Consider the following 12668-nt stretch of genomic DNA (forward strand, 5'->3'; position numbering starts at 1 on the left):
GACTGTCCATAACTCTTTGTTCTTATTGTCTCGTATTGTCCTAATCTAAATTGTCCAAATTTTTATTACTCTATTACTATTTTTATAACCATTTTATTATCATTAAAATTTTTAAAAACAAGTGATTGGCCTTTTTCACGCCCTTCCTACCTTCCAGCCTCCTCTGTCCCCGAGTGCTCCTGGCCTGGGGAGGTCCTGTCACCCCCCGTGTCCCTCCCTGCCCCAAAGCCGCAGCGTTTTGGGACCCTGCCACCAGCTGCACCTTTGCAGCTGAGAACCATTCCCGAGGCAGAGGGGCTGGCAGCCCAGGAATGTCAGGCACGTCGTGAAACACAAATCCTGCTTCCCAGAACTGTCAGGCTCCATTAGCGCCGCCGGGGCTGACAATGAGAAGGGCTTTCCATCCCAAACCACCGCTCCGGCAAAGTTTCCTTTGCTAATGAACCACCCACAGGCTGAAACACAACTCCCTGGCTGTGCACACACACACACACATCCCCAGCCCCTCCTCCAGGCACAGCTGCTCCCTTTTGGAGGCTTTTTTGGGGCTGCCTCCTCAACCTGCCTCAGCTCCGAGCTGTGTTCCATTTGCCTGGGACACACGGAACAAATCCAGAGAGCTGAGGCTGTGTGATGTTAAAATGCTGATAAACTTCAACACAATGTTTGAAGTCGTATTTGGTCAGCGAGCACAAGAAAGTGGGCACGTGGAGATGCAAAAAGTCATCCCTGAGCTCTGCCAGGTCTCTGAGCCCAACCTCTCCACCCTGAGAAGGGACAGGCACTTCTAACACAAGGACAGATGGACACAAGGGCCATGTCACCAGGGAAAGGCCACCCAGAGCCCAGCAGCAGGGACACGATGAGGGGAGGCTGAAGGGAACTCCATGGGGCAGCTGAGGGAAAGGAAAAATCATGATTGAAATCCTGATTTCATGATTGAAGTCCTGTTTGAGCCAGAAATCCCTGCAGGTCCCTGGAGAACACCTGCTGCTGCTCCCACTGCTTTCCTGCCTTATCCCAGGCTCCAGCAGCACCACGCTGGATTTTATGGATGCAGAGGCCATGAGAGGGGACCGTGGGGTGACAAAGGCTGGGGGACAGGTGACAAATGCCCTTTAGGGGTGGCTCAGAGCACTGGGAAGCTCACGGGGCAGGAGTCTGAGCAATCCCAGCAAACTCCAGTGTGAAATCCGAGTGTTTGAAGGGAACAGTGACCACACAGCTTTCACCACTGTTCTGGGGGTGCTGCTGGACATCCTGAACCCCTTTTCCTTTGTGTGCTGAGATCCAGGGTGCAGTTGAGGTGTTGGAAAAGAGCCATGCAAACATTAAGAGCTCAGTGTCGCAGTGTGTTGTTGTTACAAGAGATCAAAAAATTTCTCCTCTTCCTTCTTGAGCCCCCAAATGCTTTTCCACCCCCTCCAAAACCCCACAGAGCAAAGCCTCCCACCCTTCCAAATGTCTCTATTTAACACCCTAAACACTCACATTTATGATGATGATCATTTGGTGGATTTTTAGGTCCAGACACCAGATAAAGAAACCATGAAGGAAAAAAAACCCAACAAATAACACAAAAAAACATAGATACACCAATCAAAGAAGGAAAAACAAGGCCACTAACACTTCATCCACAGCCCAAACAACATCATAAAATCCTTGGCAACAGCCTTGCAGGGGACTAAAGCCTCTGCACCCAGCACAGTCACACAGTTGTGTCTGCACTAATACTCTTTGCAGATTTAGGAATCACTAACGCTGGACTCTCATGGGCAGAACACTCCAGGGGTCATTAGGAAAATGCTCCAGACATCTGCAGTTCACTAAAGAAAAATCAGTGGAATTATTCCCGTAGAAAAAGCTGCAAGGACGTGCATTGGGGAGGAAACAGGTACTTAAATTAATCCTTTCCAAATGAACATATGCCATAAAAATGGAATTAACACCTGTGCAGATAAAACACTTCAGCTCCCTTACGTGGTGATGCTCGGATTGCATTTTCACTTGGTCCTAATCAGATCCCTGATAGCTCTGAACAGGATTCAGGAACCTTCTGACCTGCAGGAGTTTGGAACATTGATGGGGAAAAAGAATTCTTTAATACCCACTTATCAGGACAGTGTGTTCAGAGGGAATTTCAGGGGAGGTAAGGAGAGGAAAGGGGGCTCTGGAAGTGAGAAGCAGCAGCTCACAGTTAAACAAATAAAGTTCTTTTAATAGCTCTGCTACTTTAGCATTCAAGTGAATATCATTTTATCCTGCATAATATCAACATCTAAAAATCAATGCAATAACAGAGTTTTTCGTAATGTTTTTAGGGTTCTGGTCCCTAAACATTCTATATCTGAACAAGGCATATCTGCTATTTGGGTTTTGGTTTTTTGGTAGCAATGTCAGTCAGTGAGTCCTAAGGCTCTTTATTTTCTTTTCCTTCTTCACCTTCTTTCAGACACATTTATGCTAAGAATCATCCTCTGGATTTTTTCATCGTTCCTTAAATTATTTGCTTTTGCAGCACAGATCTTTTCTTGCTGGTCCTTCATCAGCTGCTCCAGCTCAGCCAGCTCAGCCTTCAGCGGTTCCAGAGTGCTGTCTGTGATGCTGGAAGGGACACAAGGAACATGATGTTGTTGGAAGCTTTCAAGCTGCTTCAGGTTATTTAATACTCCAAGAAAATACATTTCAATACCTGAAAGGCTGCAAAGCATTCCATGGAATCACACAGAATTTGGGTTGGAAGGGACCTTAAAGCCCACCCAGTCCCAGCCCCTGCCATGGGCAGGGACACTGATGGATTCATCATGTTCTGGTGTGAGACAAGTGTTGAAGATTGCAATGCAAGATGTTTTAAATCACCATCTGTATGGCAGATTACCTTTGCCAAGTGGGCAGTTTGCTTTATCTCTCTCTCTGAGTGACCACATTCACACCTCCCTGGGAGGGGACATTGCTGATAACAGACTATTGAATGTCCCTGCATGGCTGATAAGAACTAGAACATCCCATTGGGAGATGTGAGCCCAGAGGGAGGAGCCAAGCATTGCTACCCAGATATAATCCAGAGGTTTGTGAGACACCAGCACGGCTTTCTCCACGGGATTCCCCAGAGGAACAGCAGCTGCCTCTCCTTCCACTGCATCTTCAGAGGAAGAATCCATCCTTCTCTACAGATCCCCCTGCTCCAACAGAACCAGCCCTGACACTGCAGGAGGGCTGCAGCCACATTTCCAATGGGACTGCCACCAACAGCCTGACCCACAGGGTGTCAGGCTGGGTTCTGACTCTGTCACTGTTGTTCTAGTGTACTGCATTGCTTATTTTATTTTTTTTTCCTTCCCTATTAAAGAACTGTTATTCCCTGCTCCCATATTTTTGCCTGAGAGTCCCTTAATTTAAAATGTATAGCAATTGGGAGGGGTGGGGAGGGTTTACATTCTCCATTTCAGGGGAGACTCCTGCCTTCCTTAGCAGACTCCTGTCTTTCCAAATCAAGCCAACAAGGAAGGCCAAAGGAGCTGTTTCACCAATTGTCCTTCACACCAGAACAACTGTCCTGCTCTGGGTTCAATATTTACACTGTTTTTAAGTTTTAAGGGCCCCTAAATGTGTCCCCAGAGCCGAGCTCACCTCTGCTCCCTGCGCAAAGCCTCGGCGTGCTCCCGGTTTTCCTGGCGCCACAGCAGCAGCTCGTTCCTCATGGCATCCATGTCCTCCTGGATGTAATCCACCATCCTGCCCAGCCTCAGCACGTGCTGGCACACAGTCTGAATGGAGCCCTGGAACTTCTCAATCTCTTTGGCTACCAAGTCTCTCTCCCTCTTCCTGGATGCTTCTGATATAATTGGCTTCTCCTAACGGGAGGGACAAACAGGGGGAGCATCAGAAGGAGGGAAAACTGTGGCTGCAGGCTGAATGAAGGGTGTTTGGAGACTGCAAACAGAGAATGAGCTGGAGAAGTGTTCATGACAGTTTGAAATGGAAGAGAAGAATTGTGGAATGGTTTGGGTTGGGAGGGATCTTAGAGCCTATCCCATCTTATCCCCTGCCATGGACAGGGACACCTCCAGCTATCCCAGGTTGCTCCAAGCCCTGTCCAGCCTGGCCTGGGACACTTCCAGGGATGGGGCAGCCACACCTTTCTGGACAAGCTTTGAAAGCAGCATCAAGTTCTGCTGCTGTGTGGGAGCTCCAGTGCACAGCTCCTCTGAGTTCTCTGCATGAGCCCCTTCAAGATGCTTTTCTCCCTCCACTGTCCATATCTGGATCTCCAGCTCCTAAAGCTGTTCCTGACAAGAGCACTTCAGAGCTGTAACAGCCATGGTTACTCCCTGCCTTGCACTCCTGTTCAGGGCTGTAAAACCATACAGGCTGCAGGTGTGGCCTCCATAAACCCCACTACTCCAGAGGAATTTGGGCTTGTGCTGCTTTCCCTCATGTGCAGCCAGCAGAGTCTCTGTGGTGCAGCTCCTGAGGCCCCTCAGCTCACTGCAAGTCAAACCCAGAGTTTGCTCCAGTGGCAAAGCCTGCAGGAGCACGAGGATGTTGTAAAAAGAGCAGAGTGATGCCACACTGCTAATACACTGGAATAATCTTATTCCAGCAAAGCCATTAAGGAAAAGCCCGCTGGGATTTTTCTCCCCCATGAATCAAAAACAACCTCGTTTTTCTTTCCTTCCAACACTGCTGCAGGTCAAATTCCCAAACCCAGACACACAGAGCTTGAAGTAGAGTTTACTTAAAGTAATTCTGTTTATTATATTCCAAACAACTAGAAAGGCCTTTCCCTGCCACCCCAACCAGAGGGTGAGCTGATTCCTGGCACAATTCCTGCTCAGCACAGAGGTGGCAGTGCTGGGACAGGGAACTGTCCCCTGTCCCCTCCTACCCCTCTCCCAGCTGCCTGCCTTCCTGTGCGAGCTGGGCTGTTTGCTCAGCTGGCTCTGGAGGCTGCAGGGCCTCCTGCCAAGCACACTTCAGCAGCCCTGGGCTGGCTGCAGGGCTGGGGACACGCAGGGATGTGTCTGGGGGAAAAGCCGAGCCTCGCTGGGGGCTGCTGCCCGCGCCCTGCCACACACGTGGTGCAGGAAATGCTGCATTTCTGACTGCACTGGGGGCTCCTGTTTGTGGGGTTTCAGCAGGAGCTGGGTTCAGGTGACAGAGGATGCTGAAGCTGAGCCCTTGGCTGCCCAGGTCACCTCACAAGAGCTGTTAGAAACAACACAGCCCTGAGCTCCCCTCTGTTCAGGCCATGCCTCCCTCGCGGCAGCAGCAGGTGCTCATTACACCACACCACACCAGCCACAGGGTTCAGGGCTTTTCTGGAGCCATCCATGTCTCTGCTGTCCTTTAGGATGGAAGAGCTGTGGTCTCACAGCGTTTCAAGCCCTTCTGTCTCTATCCTGCCTCTTTTCCTACTCCTTTTCCTGCTCTGTGCTCCCCCAAAGGCAGAGGGAAGGCTCAGTCCCCAGCACTGCATTTCCCACATGGGGCTGGCACGTGAGCTGTGCACACAAGCACCTCCAGCCCATCAGCAGAGCTGTATCAGGTCCAACAGCTTCCCAGGAAGACATCCCATTCCCTTGTTTTTCCTAAGTGCTCCAAACCCTCTCCACTTTACTCCCCACCATCCATTATCCAAAGGCTCAGCCAAAAAATAAGGAATTTATTTCACATCCAGCTCTCTCAGAAGGGAGAAGACTCAGCCAGTCCATTATCTGAGAGTTGCTGCTGCTTCATTTCTATTTTCCAAATGCCATGTTTTGGACTGTTTCCCAAGGCATTCTGCTGGAAAAGCTGGCAGTCCACGCCTTGGATAAATGCACTTTCCAAGCGATAAAACCTGGCTGATGGCCTGGCCCAGACAGGGGTGGGGAATGGGGCCACGTCCAGCTGGGACTGCTCACTGTGGGGTTCCCCAGGGCTCAGTACTGGGGATAATATTTTAATATTGATCTGTTTAATATTTTTATCTTCATCAGGGATGTGGCTGAGGGGATGGAGGGCACCCTCAGGCAGCTGCAGACACAGAGCTGGTGGGATGTGGATCTGCTGGAGGGCAGGAAGGCTCTGCACAGGGATCCATGGGCCAACAAGGCCAAGGGCCAGCTCCTTGTGAGCCCACGGGACACTGCAGGCTCAGGGAGGAGCAGCTGGGAAGCTGGAAAAGGCCCTGGCAGTGCAGGTGACAGGGCTGGAAAAGGCCCTGGCAGTGCTGGGGACAGGGCTGGAAAAGGCCCTGGCAGTGCGGGGGACAGGGCTGGAAAAGGCCCTGGCAGTGCGGGTGACTGGGCTGGAAAAGGCCCTGGCGGTGCTGGGGACAGGGCTGGAAAAGGCCCTGGCAGTGTGGGTGACTGGGCTGGAAAAGGCCCTGGCAGTGCTGGGACAGGGCTGGAAAAGGCCCTGTTGGTGCTGGGGACAGGGCTGGAAAAGGCCCTGGCAGTGTGGGTGACAGGCTGGAGAAGGCCTGGCAGTGCAGGTGACAGGGCTGGAAAAGGCCCTGGCAGTGTGGGTCACAGGGCTGGAGAAGGCCCTGGTGGCGTTGGTGACAGGGCTGGAAAAGGCCCTGGCAGTGCTGGGGATAGGGCTGGAAAAGGCCCTGGCGGTGCAGGGGACAGGGCTGGAAAAGGCCCTGGCAGTGCTGGGGACAGGGCTGGAAAAGGCCCTGGCAGTGCAGGTGACAGGGCTGGAAAAGGCCCTGGCAGTGCAGGTGACAGGGCTGGAAAAGGCCCTGGCAGTGCGGGTGACAGGGCTGGAAAAGGCCCTGGCAGTGCTGGGGACAGGGCTGGAAAAGGCCCTGGCAGTGCGGGTGACAGGGCTGGAAAAGGCCCTGGCAGTGCTGGGGACAGGGCTGGAAAAGGCCCTGGCAGTGCTGGGGACAGGGCTGGAAAAGGCCCTGGCGGTGTTGGGGACAGGGCTGGAAAAGGCCCTGGCAGTGCAGGTGACAGAGCTGGAAAAGGCCCTGGCGGTGCTGGGGACAGGGCTGGAAAAGGCCCTGGCGTGGTGACTAGGGGACAGGGCTGGAAAAGGCCCTGGCGGTGTGGGGACAGGGCTGGAAAAGGCCCTGGCAGTGCTGGGGACAGGGCTGGAAAAGGCCCTGGCGTGCTGGGGACAGGCTGGAAAAGGCCCTGGCAGGTGGACGGGTGAACCCCAGGCTGGACAGAGCTGGAAAGGCCCTGGCGTCGTGACACCAGGGCATGGCCCAGGCTGTGCCAGCCATGGTGTGACACCCCCAGGGCAGGGATTGTCCCCAGGGCAGGCCCTGCTGAGGCCTCTCCAGGGCTGGGCCAGCCCTGGGCACTCACAGCCAGAGGGACCCTGAGGGACACTGGAGAATGGCCAGGGCAGGGAATGGAGCCCCAGGAGGGGCTGAGGGAGCTGGGAAGGGGCTCAGCCTGGAGCAAAGGAGGCTCAGGGGTCCCTTGTGGCTCTGCACAGCTCCTGCCAGGAGGGCACAGCCGGGGGGTCGGGCTGTGCTCCAGGGAACAGGGACAGGAGCAGAGGGAACGGCCTCAGGCTGGGCCAGGGCAGCCTCAGGGTGGGCACAGCAGGAATTTCTGCATGGAAAGGGTGCTCAGACCTTGGAATGCACTGCCCAGGGTGGTGTGGAGTCCCCATCCCAGGAGATGTCCAAGGAAAACTTGGATGTGGCACTCAATGCCCTGGGCTGGGGACAAGGTGGGCACCAGGCACAGGTTGGACGCAAAGGTCTTGGAGACCTTTTCCAACCCAAATGATTCTGTGATTCTCTTTCTCATCCTTGTAATGCTGGCATGACCTCTCTGATACCTAGACAGACCAAGCAGCCACACTTCCCTCCACAAGGAAGTGTAGGATCAAAATAAAAAAAAAGAAAATAGCAATGATGCTTTAGCTACAGAATATATTTACATACAGATCTACACAGATCTGTAAACACAGCTCACAATTTGAAATATTCCAGGCTAAAATACACAGCTGCTTGAAAAGCTCAAGTGAAACAAAACAAAAATTTGGAGTGTTTTTCATGAATCAGTTCCTCAAAGTGCATTAGTAGATACTGAAAATTAATTCCAGTGTCCCTGTAACTCCAGCATGTTTCCTATGCAGTTGAATACTTCAAAAGTGAGATTCAAAGGAGAAAATATCTCATCCAAAGTCAGTCATGGAATTACAGGATTGTCACAGTTGGAGAAGACCTTTAGGATCATCATGGCCAACTGGCATTGCAAGAACTGAAACACCACAAAAACACCACGAAACAATCTATTAAATACTATTTGAAATAAAAATCTAATAAATACTATTCCTACAGGTTCATCATAGGATTCTTAAAAATAAAACAAAAAAAATTTAAATTAGTGTCTTTGAAACATGTGATAGTGAAGTGTAAGAATGCCCAAGTTTCAAGAACAATTTCCTCCCAAGGAAGATTTCCCAACCAGAATGCACAGCAGCTCCAGCTGTGAAAATCACCACCCATTCCTTCTTTGTCTCATTAACACCTGTGCTAATGATGGCAGAATCCCAGAGTGGTTTGGGTGGGAAGGAACCTCAAAGCCCATCCAGTTCCAAGCCATGCCATGGGCAGGGACACCCTCCACTATCCCAGGTTGGCCTGGGACATTCCAGGGATGGGACAGCCACGATTCCACGTCCTGCAGCTCGAGGCTCAGAATTATCACTGTGACACTCTCAAGCTTTGCCAACCCACGCTGATTGTAAATAATTAAGGGGAGAGAAATGCATTAGAGGCTGTTCCCAGCGCCACAGGTGCAGCTATGGGTTAAAATCTCTGGAATGGTGGCAGGAGGTTTCCCCCAGCCGGCGACGTGGGCGGTACGGGCCCTGAGTGCCACCTCTGCTCACTCTGCACAAACGGAGAGATTTCCAGCCAGAACCCAAATTGTTCCAGGCTTTTTCATCAGCCCCTACACCTCAAGCAACTCCCCTTTCCCAACAGCCCCAGGATCAATAAATTATCCCCGTGCAAAAGGCTGGATCACTTCTGTAGGCCCAACACGTTTCCTTTCCTTCGTGTTTTTCATGAGGCACCAAGAGAAATGTTTGCTTTGGATTGCTGGGAAAAGGCTGCTTTTCCCATTACCTCAATGGGAGCAGAACACAACGTGGACTTGGGGGCAGCCACCTGAGAAATCTGAAAGCAGGAATTTTCTTTTTTAATCAAAAAGGTGGAAATTATCAACAAGGCTCCAGAAGCCACCAAAATTTTCAAGAAACAGCATTTGCTTACTTTTATACACCTTCCCCTTTGTTTTTTTTTTTTTTAATTAACAGGCTTTTAAATATCAATCAAATTAGTACAGGCATCCATCAAGCATTTCAATAGTTTCTACAGCCCCTTTTAACACCATTATTATGTACCACTAGGAAAACAGACCCAAGTAATCACAGTTTTATTGAGCCCCACCATTTCCCCCCACCTCATTCTGCAGGACAGGGCAGAAACTTCATTTTGGACAAGTAACTGGGATATATCCAGTGCAAAACCAACAAGGTGTGGTGCTTTTTTTATTGTATAAAATATATTTTTTGATCATAAAGGGTGTTTTCTTTTCCTGGTTTTTACAGAGTCTGTGTTTTAAGTATATTGTAACTATCCACCAGGGATCCCCATAAGAAACTCTTTCACAGAACCGGGGGAAACAGTAAATGTTAAAGCATTTCAAATGAACAGGATGCTTTTTCTGCTGATGCCAGGTATGGGGTTCAGGCACAGGCCAAGGAGTTGGAGACACAATGTTCTTTATCACTGCACATGCCAGAGTCAGTCTGACCTGCTCCTGGGCTGGAAGGCTCCACAAGAAAATAAAAGAATGGCTCTTTCAAGAGAGCTTTTTCAATCTTTTTTAATTTTTTTTTTGAGGGTGGTGCTTTTCCACATTAACTGAAGTTCATACTTGATCCTTCCAAAAAGAGCTGGACTCTTCACCTGTCCATGAACACCCACACCCACCCTGCCTGCCTTGGGAGAAGTCATTCCCAAAATCTCCTGTATCTGGGGCAGTATTCAGCACACAAAGCAAAATTATAGAATCATGGAATGGTCTGACTTGAAAGAGACCTCAAAGCTCATCCCATTCCACCCCTGCCATGGGCAGGGACACCTCCCACTGTCCCAGGCTGCTCCAAGCCCCAGTGTCCAACCGGGCCTTGGGCACTGCCAGGGATCCAGGGGCAGCCACAGCTGCTCTGGGCAGTGCCAGGGCCTGCCCACCCTCACAGGGAACAATTCCCAATTCCCAATCTCCCATCCATCCCTGCCCTCTGGCAGTGGGAGCCATTCCCTGTGTCCTGTCCCTCCATGCCTTGTCCCCAGTCCCTCTCCAGCTCTCCTGGAGCCCCTTTAGGGACTCTGAGCTCTCCCTGGAGCCTTCTCCTCTCCAGGTGAGCACCCCCAGCTCTGCCAGCCTGGCTCCAGCCCTGTGAATCCTGTGCCAGAGAAAAGCCAGGAGATGATTCCACCTGAAATCAGTGACAGCAGAGCACATTCATTCACCCACGATGCCACACTGGTGCCAGTTCTGCTCAGCCTTCCCTCTCTCCTTACACTCTCTGTGTCCAGAACCTCTTCCTGCTGAAAGAGCACCCCTTCCTGGTGAAAAAGGACTTGGGATAAACCTGCTCCTTGTATTAAACAGCTTCCCTGGCCCCAGGCTGTGCCCCAGCACCTTGGAAGACGTGACAGGCCCTGTGCTGTGTCCTTTTCACACTGCACCTCTCCTGGGGGCAGCCGCAGCTGCCTCACCACTTTTACACATCCTCTGTGCCCACGGATCCATCTGCTGTCTCACCTGGATTTATAGTGCACCCACAGGACAGGAATTCCATGGTCTGGGGCACAAAGGAGCCCTGACACCAGGATGTTCCCAAGAGTGGCCAGAGCCCTGTTCCTGTGTTCACAGCTTGCAGCAGGACCGCTTGGGGGGCACATTTTTGGGGCACATTTTTGTTCCCTAGAGTGGGAGCAGTGTGGGAGCACACACTCCCTCCATCTGAGGAAAGAGTAAAAACCCTGTTTTGGAGGAACTGTGTGCTTGCACCAGAGATTTCCCACTGGATTAGCATCACATCACCATCCACAGAGATGTGACAGAGGTGAAAACCCTTCCATGGGTAACTCCTCCTCCTCCTCCATTTCCCTGTCAGCATTCCTGAGGACACACCAAGCTGGCAGGAGGCTGTGGTGGGAAGGATGAGCCTCTCCCAAAAACTCAACTGCTGGCATTTCTGACTGCAGCTGCTGAGCACAGCACATCCACTGCAGGGCCTGCAGGGCACACCCAGATGTGCAGCTGATGGATTCCTGTAAAAATCAGTGACCTGCAGCTCTTCAAACAAACAGAATCAGCACTGATTAGATCTGTCCTCAGCTCTGAAGTGCATCATGTGCCACACTGCTAATTCAAGTTAATATTGCCCAGGTGCTGAGCTATTCAATACCACTTGTTCCTCCCAGAAGCCTCCAAGCTGCTGCTTTTCTGAAGCCCTTTTTTTTGGTAGTGCAAAGATGGGAATTCTGCTATCCCACTTGCTTCAGCTATTTAATAACCTGCCTACGTTTTTCCACACATCAAATAAATGAAGTGGAATACAAAATGAAACATCTGTTTCTTTCTCTGGTTGACATTAGAGGCTTAGACTCTAAACAAATACATTTAGGAAGTTTTTTTTAGGAATTTGTTAGGCTGAACACAGCTAATCAAGGCAGCAAAAATCTTGTGTATTTTCAGAATGACCCCTTTGTTTGACCTCAAAATTGTGTATATTATTTTAAGTTTCTGCACATGCAAAACCTAGATGATGAAAGTCCCAGTTTTCTTTCCTTCTCCCTTGTTCTCCTTTATTAAAACTCCTTAAAAAGAAAATGCATGTTTGGGAAACACAGCACAGAAAGGGTTCTGGAGGAATGTTTTTAACATAAATAAATGTTCCCCAGGCATCAGCAGCTGGAAGGTGTGAAACATCCCTGAGAGGGCACCAGCATTAAATTTGGATTAAGCATTAATCCACCAACTTCACCTCATTTCTGGTTGATTAATCCCCAATAAATCAGGTGGATCCATTGATCATTTTTTTGCTGAATGCTGCAGTTAATAATGTATTAACCAAAAGTTCCAGCACTCAGCCTGCTATTTTTTTCCCCCTCTTCATTTTCCCAACTGGCAGAAGATCAAGGCTTTAAAGACTAATGAATAGAAGTGGGAAAAATATTTCATTTCTTTTGGATGTATTGAATAGTTTAATAAAATAAGGGAAGATGAACATTCTAGTGACAGATAGAGGGAAGATAGAATTTCCCAAAGCAAGTTTTCTTTCAAGTATTCCCTGGATTTTTGGATACCTTACTCCAAAAATATAGCAGTACCATTATTTTACTCTGTGATGCACAGCACAGTTTGGAATACAGTTGAATCCAGATGCAGAAGATACTTCTGGATGGAAAACAAATTAAATAGACAGAGAAGCATTCCCAGAGGCAAGACCACATTGGAAATGTGGGGGATTTTTTTCACTTTTACTGTCACAGCAACTCCATTCTCTAAAATAACTCCCCAGGATTCAGCTGTGTCTCCAGCTCTTGTTTTCTGAACTGTCAAGTGCCTGTCACACACTCCAAGCATTTTTAATCATCTTTTCCATTCAACTCTGCTGTCAGGAAAACCACA

General features: G+C 49.9%; 1 protein-coding gene across 1 annotated transcript in view; it reads right to left on the minus strand.

The window, feature by feature from the left end:
* Positions 1-2191: 2191 nt before the first annotated feature.
* The window catches only part of TRAF3IP1 (TRAF3 interacting protein 1), a 34270-nt gene continuing 23793 nt past the window's right edge, over positions 2192-12668 (minus strand). Inside the window, exons 14-15 of the mRNA XM_064718244.1 lie at positions 3631-3854; positions 2192-2604 (exon numbers count right to left, since the gene is read on the minus strand). Coding sequence (XP_064574314.1) covers positions 2439-2604; positions 3631-3854 — 390 coding nt within the window. The 3' untranslated portion in view covers positions 2192-2438. The remainder of the gene's footprint in view (positions 2605-3630; positions 3855-12668) is intronic.

This window comes from Zonotrichia leucophrys, chromosome 7, assembly GCF_028769735.1.
Source record: "Zonotrichia leucophrys gambelii isolate GWCS_2022_RI chromosome 7, RI_Zleu_2.0, whole genome shotgun sequence".
In the NCBI taxonomy this organism is placed as follows: Eukaryota; Metazoa; Chordata; class Aves; order Passeriformes; family Passerellidae; genus Zonotrichia; species Zonotrichia leucophrys.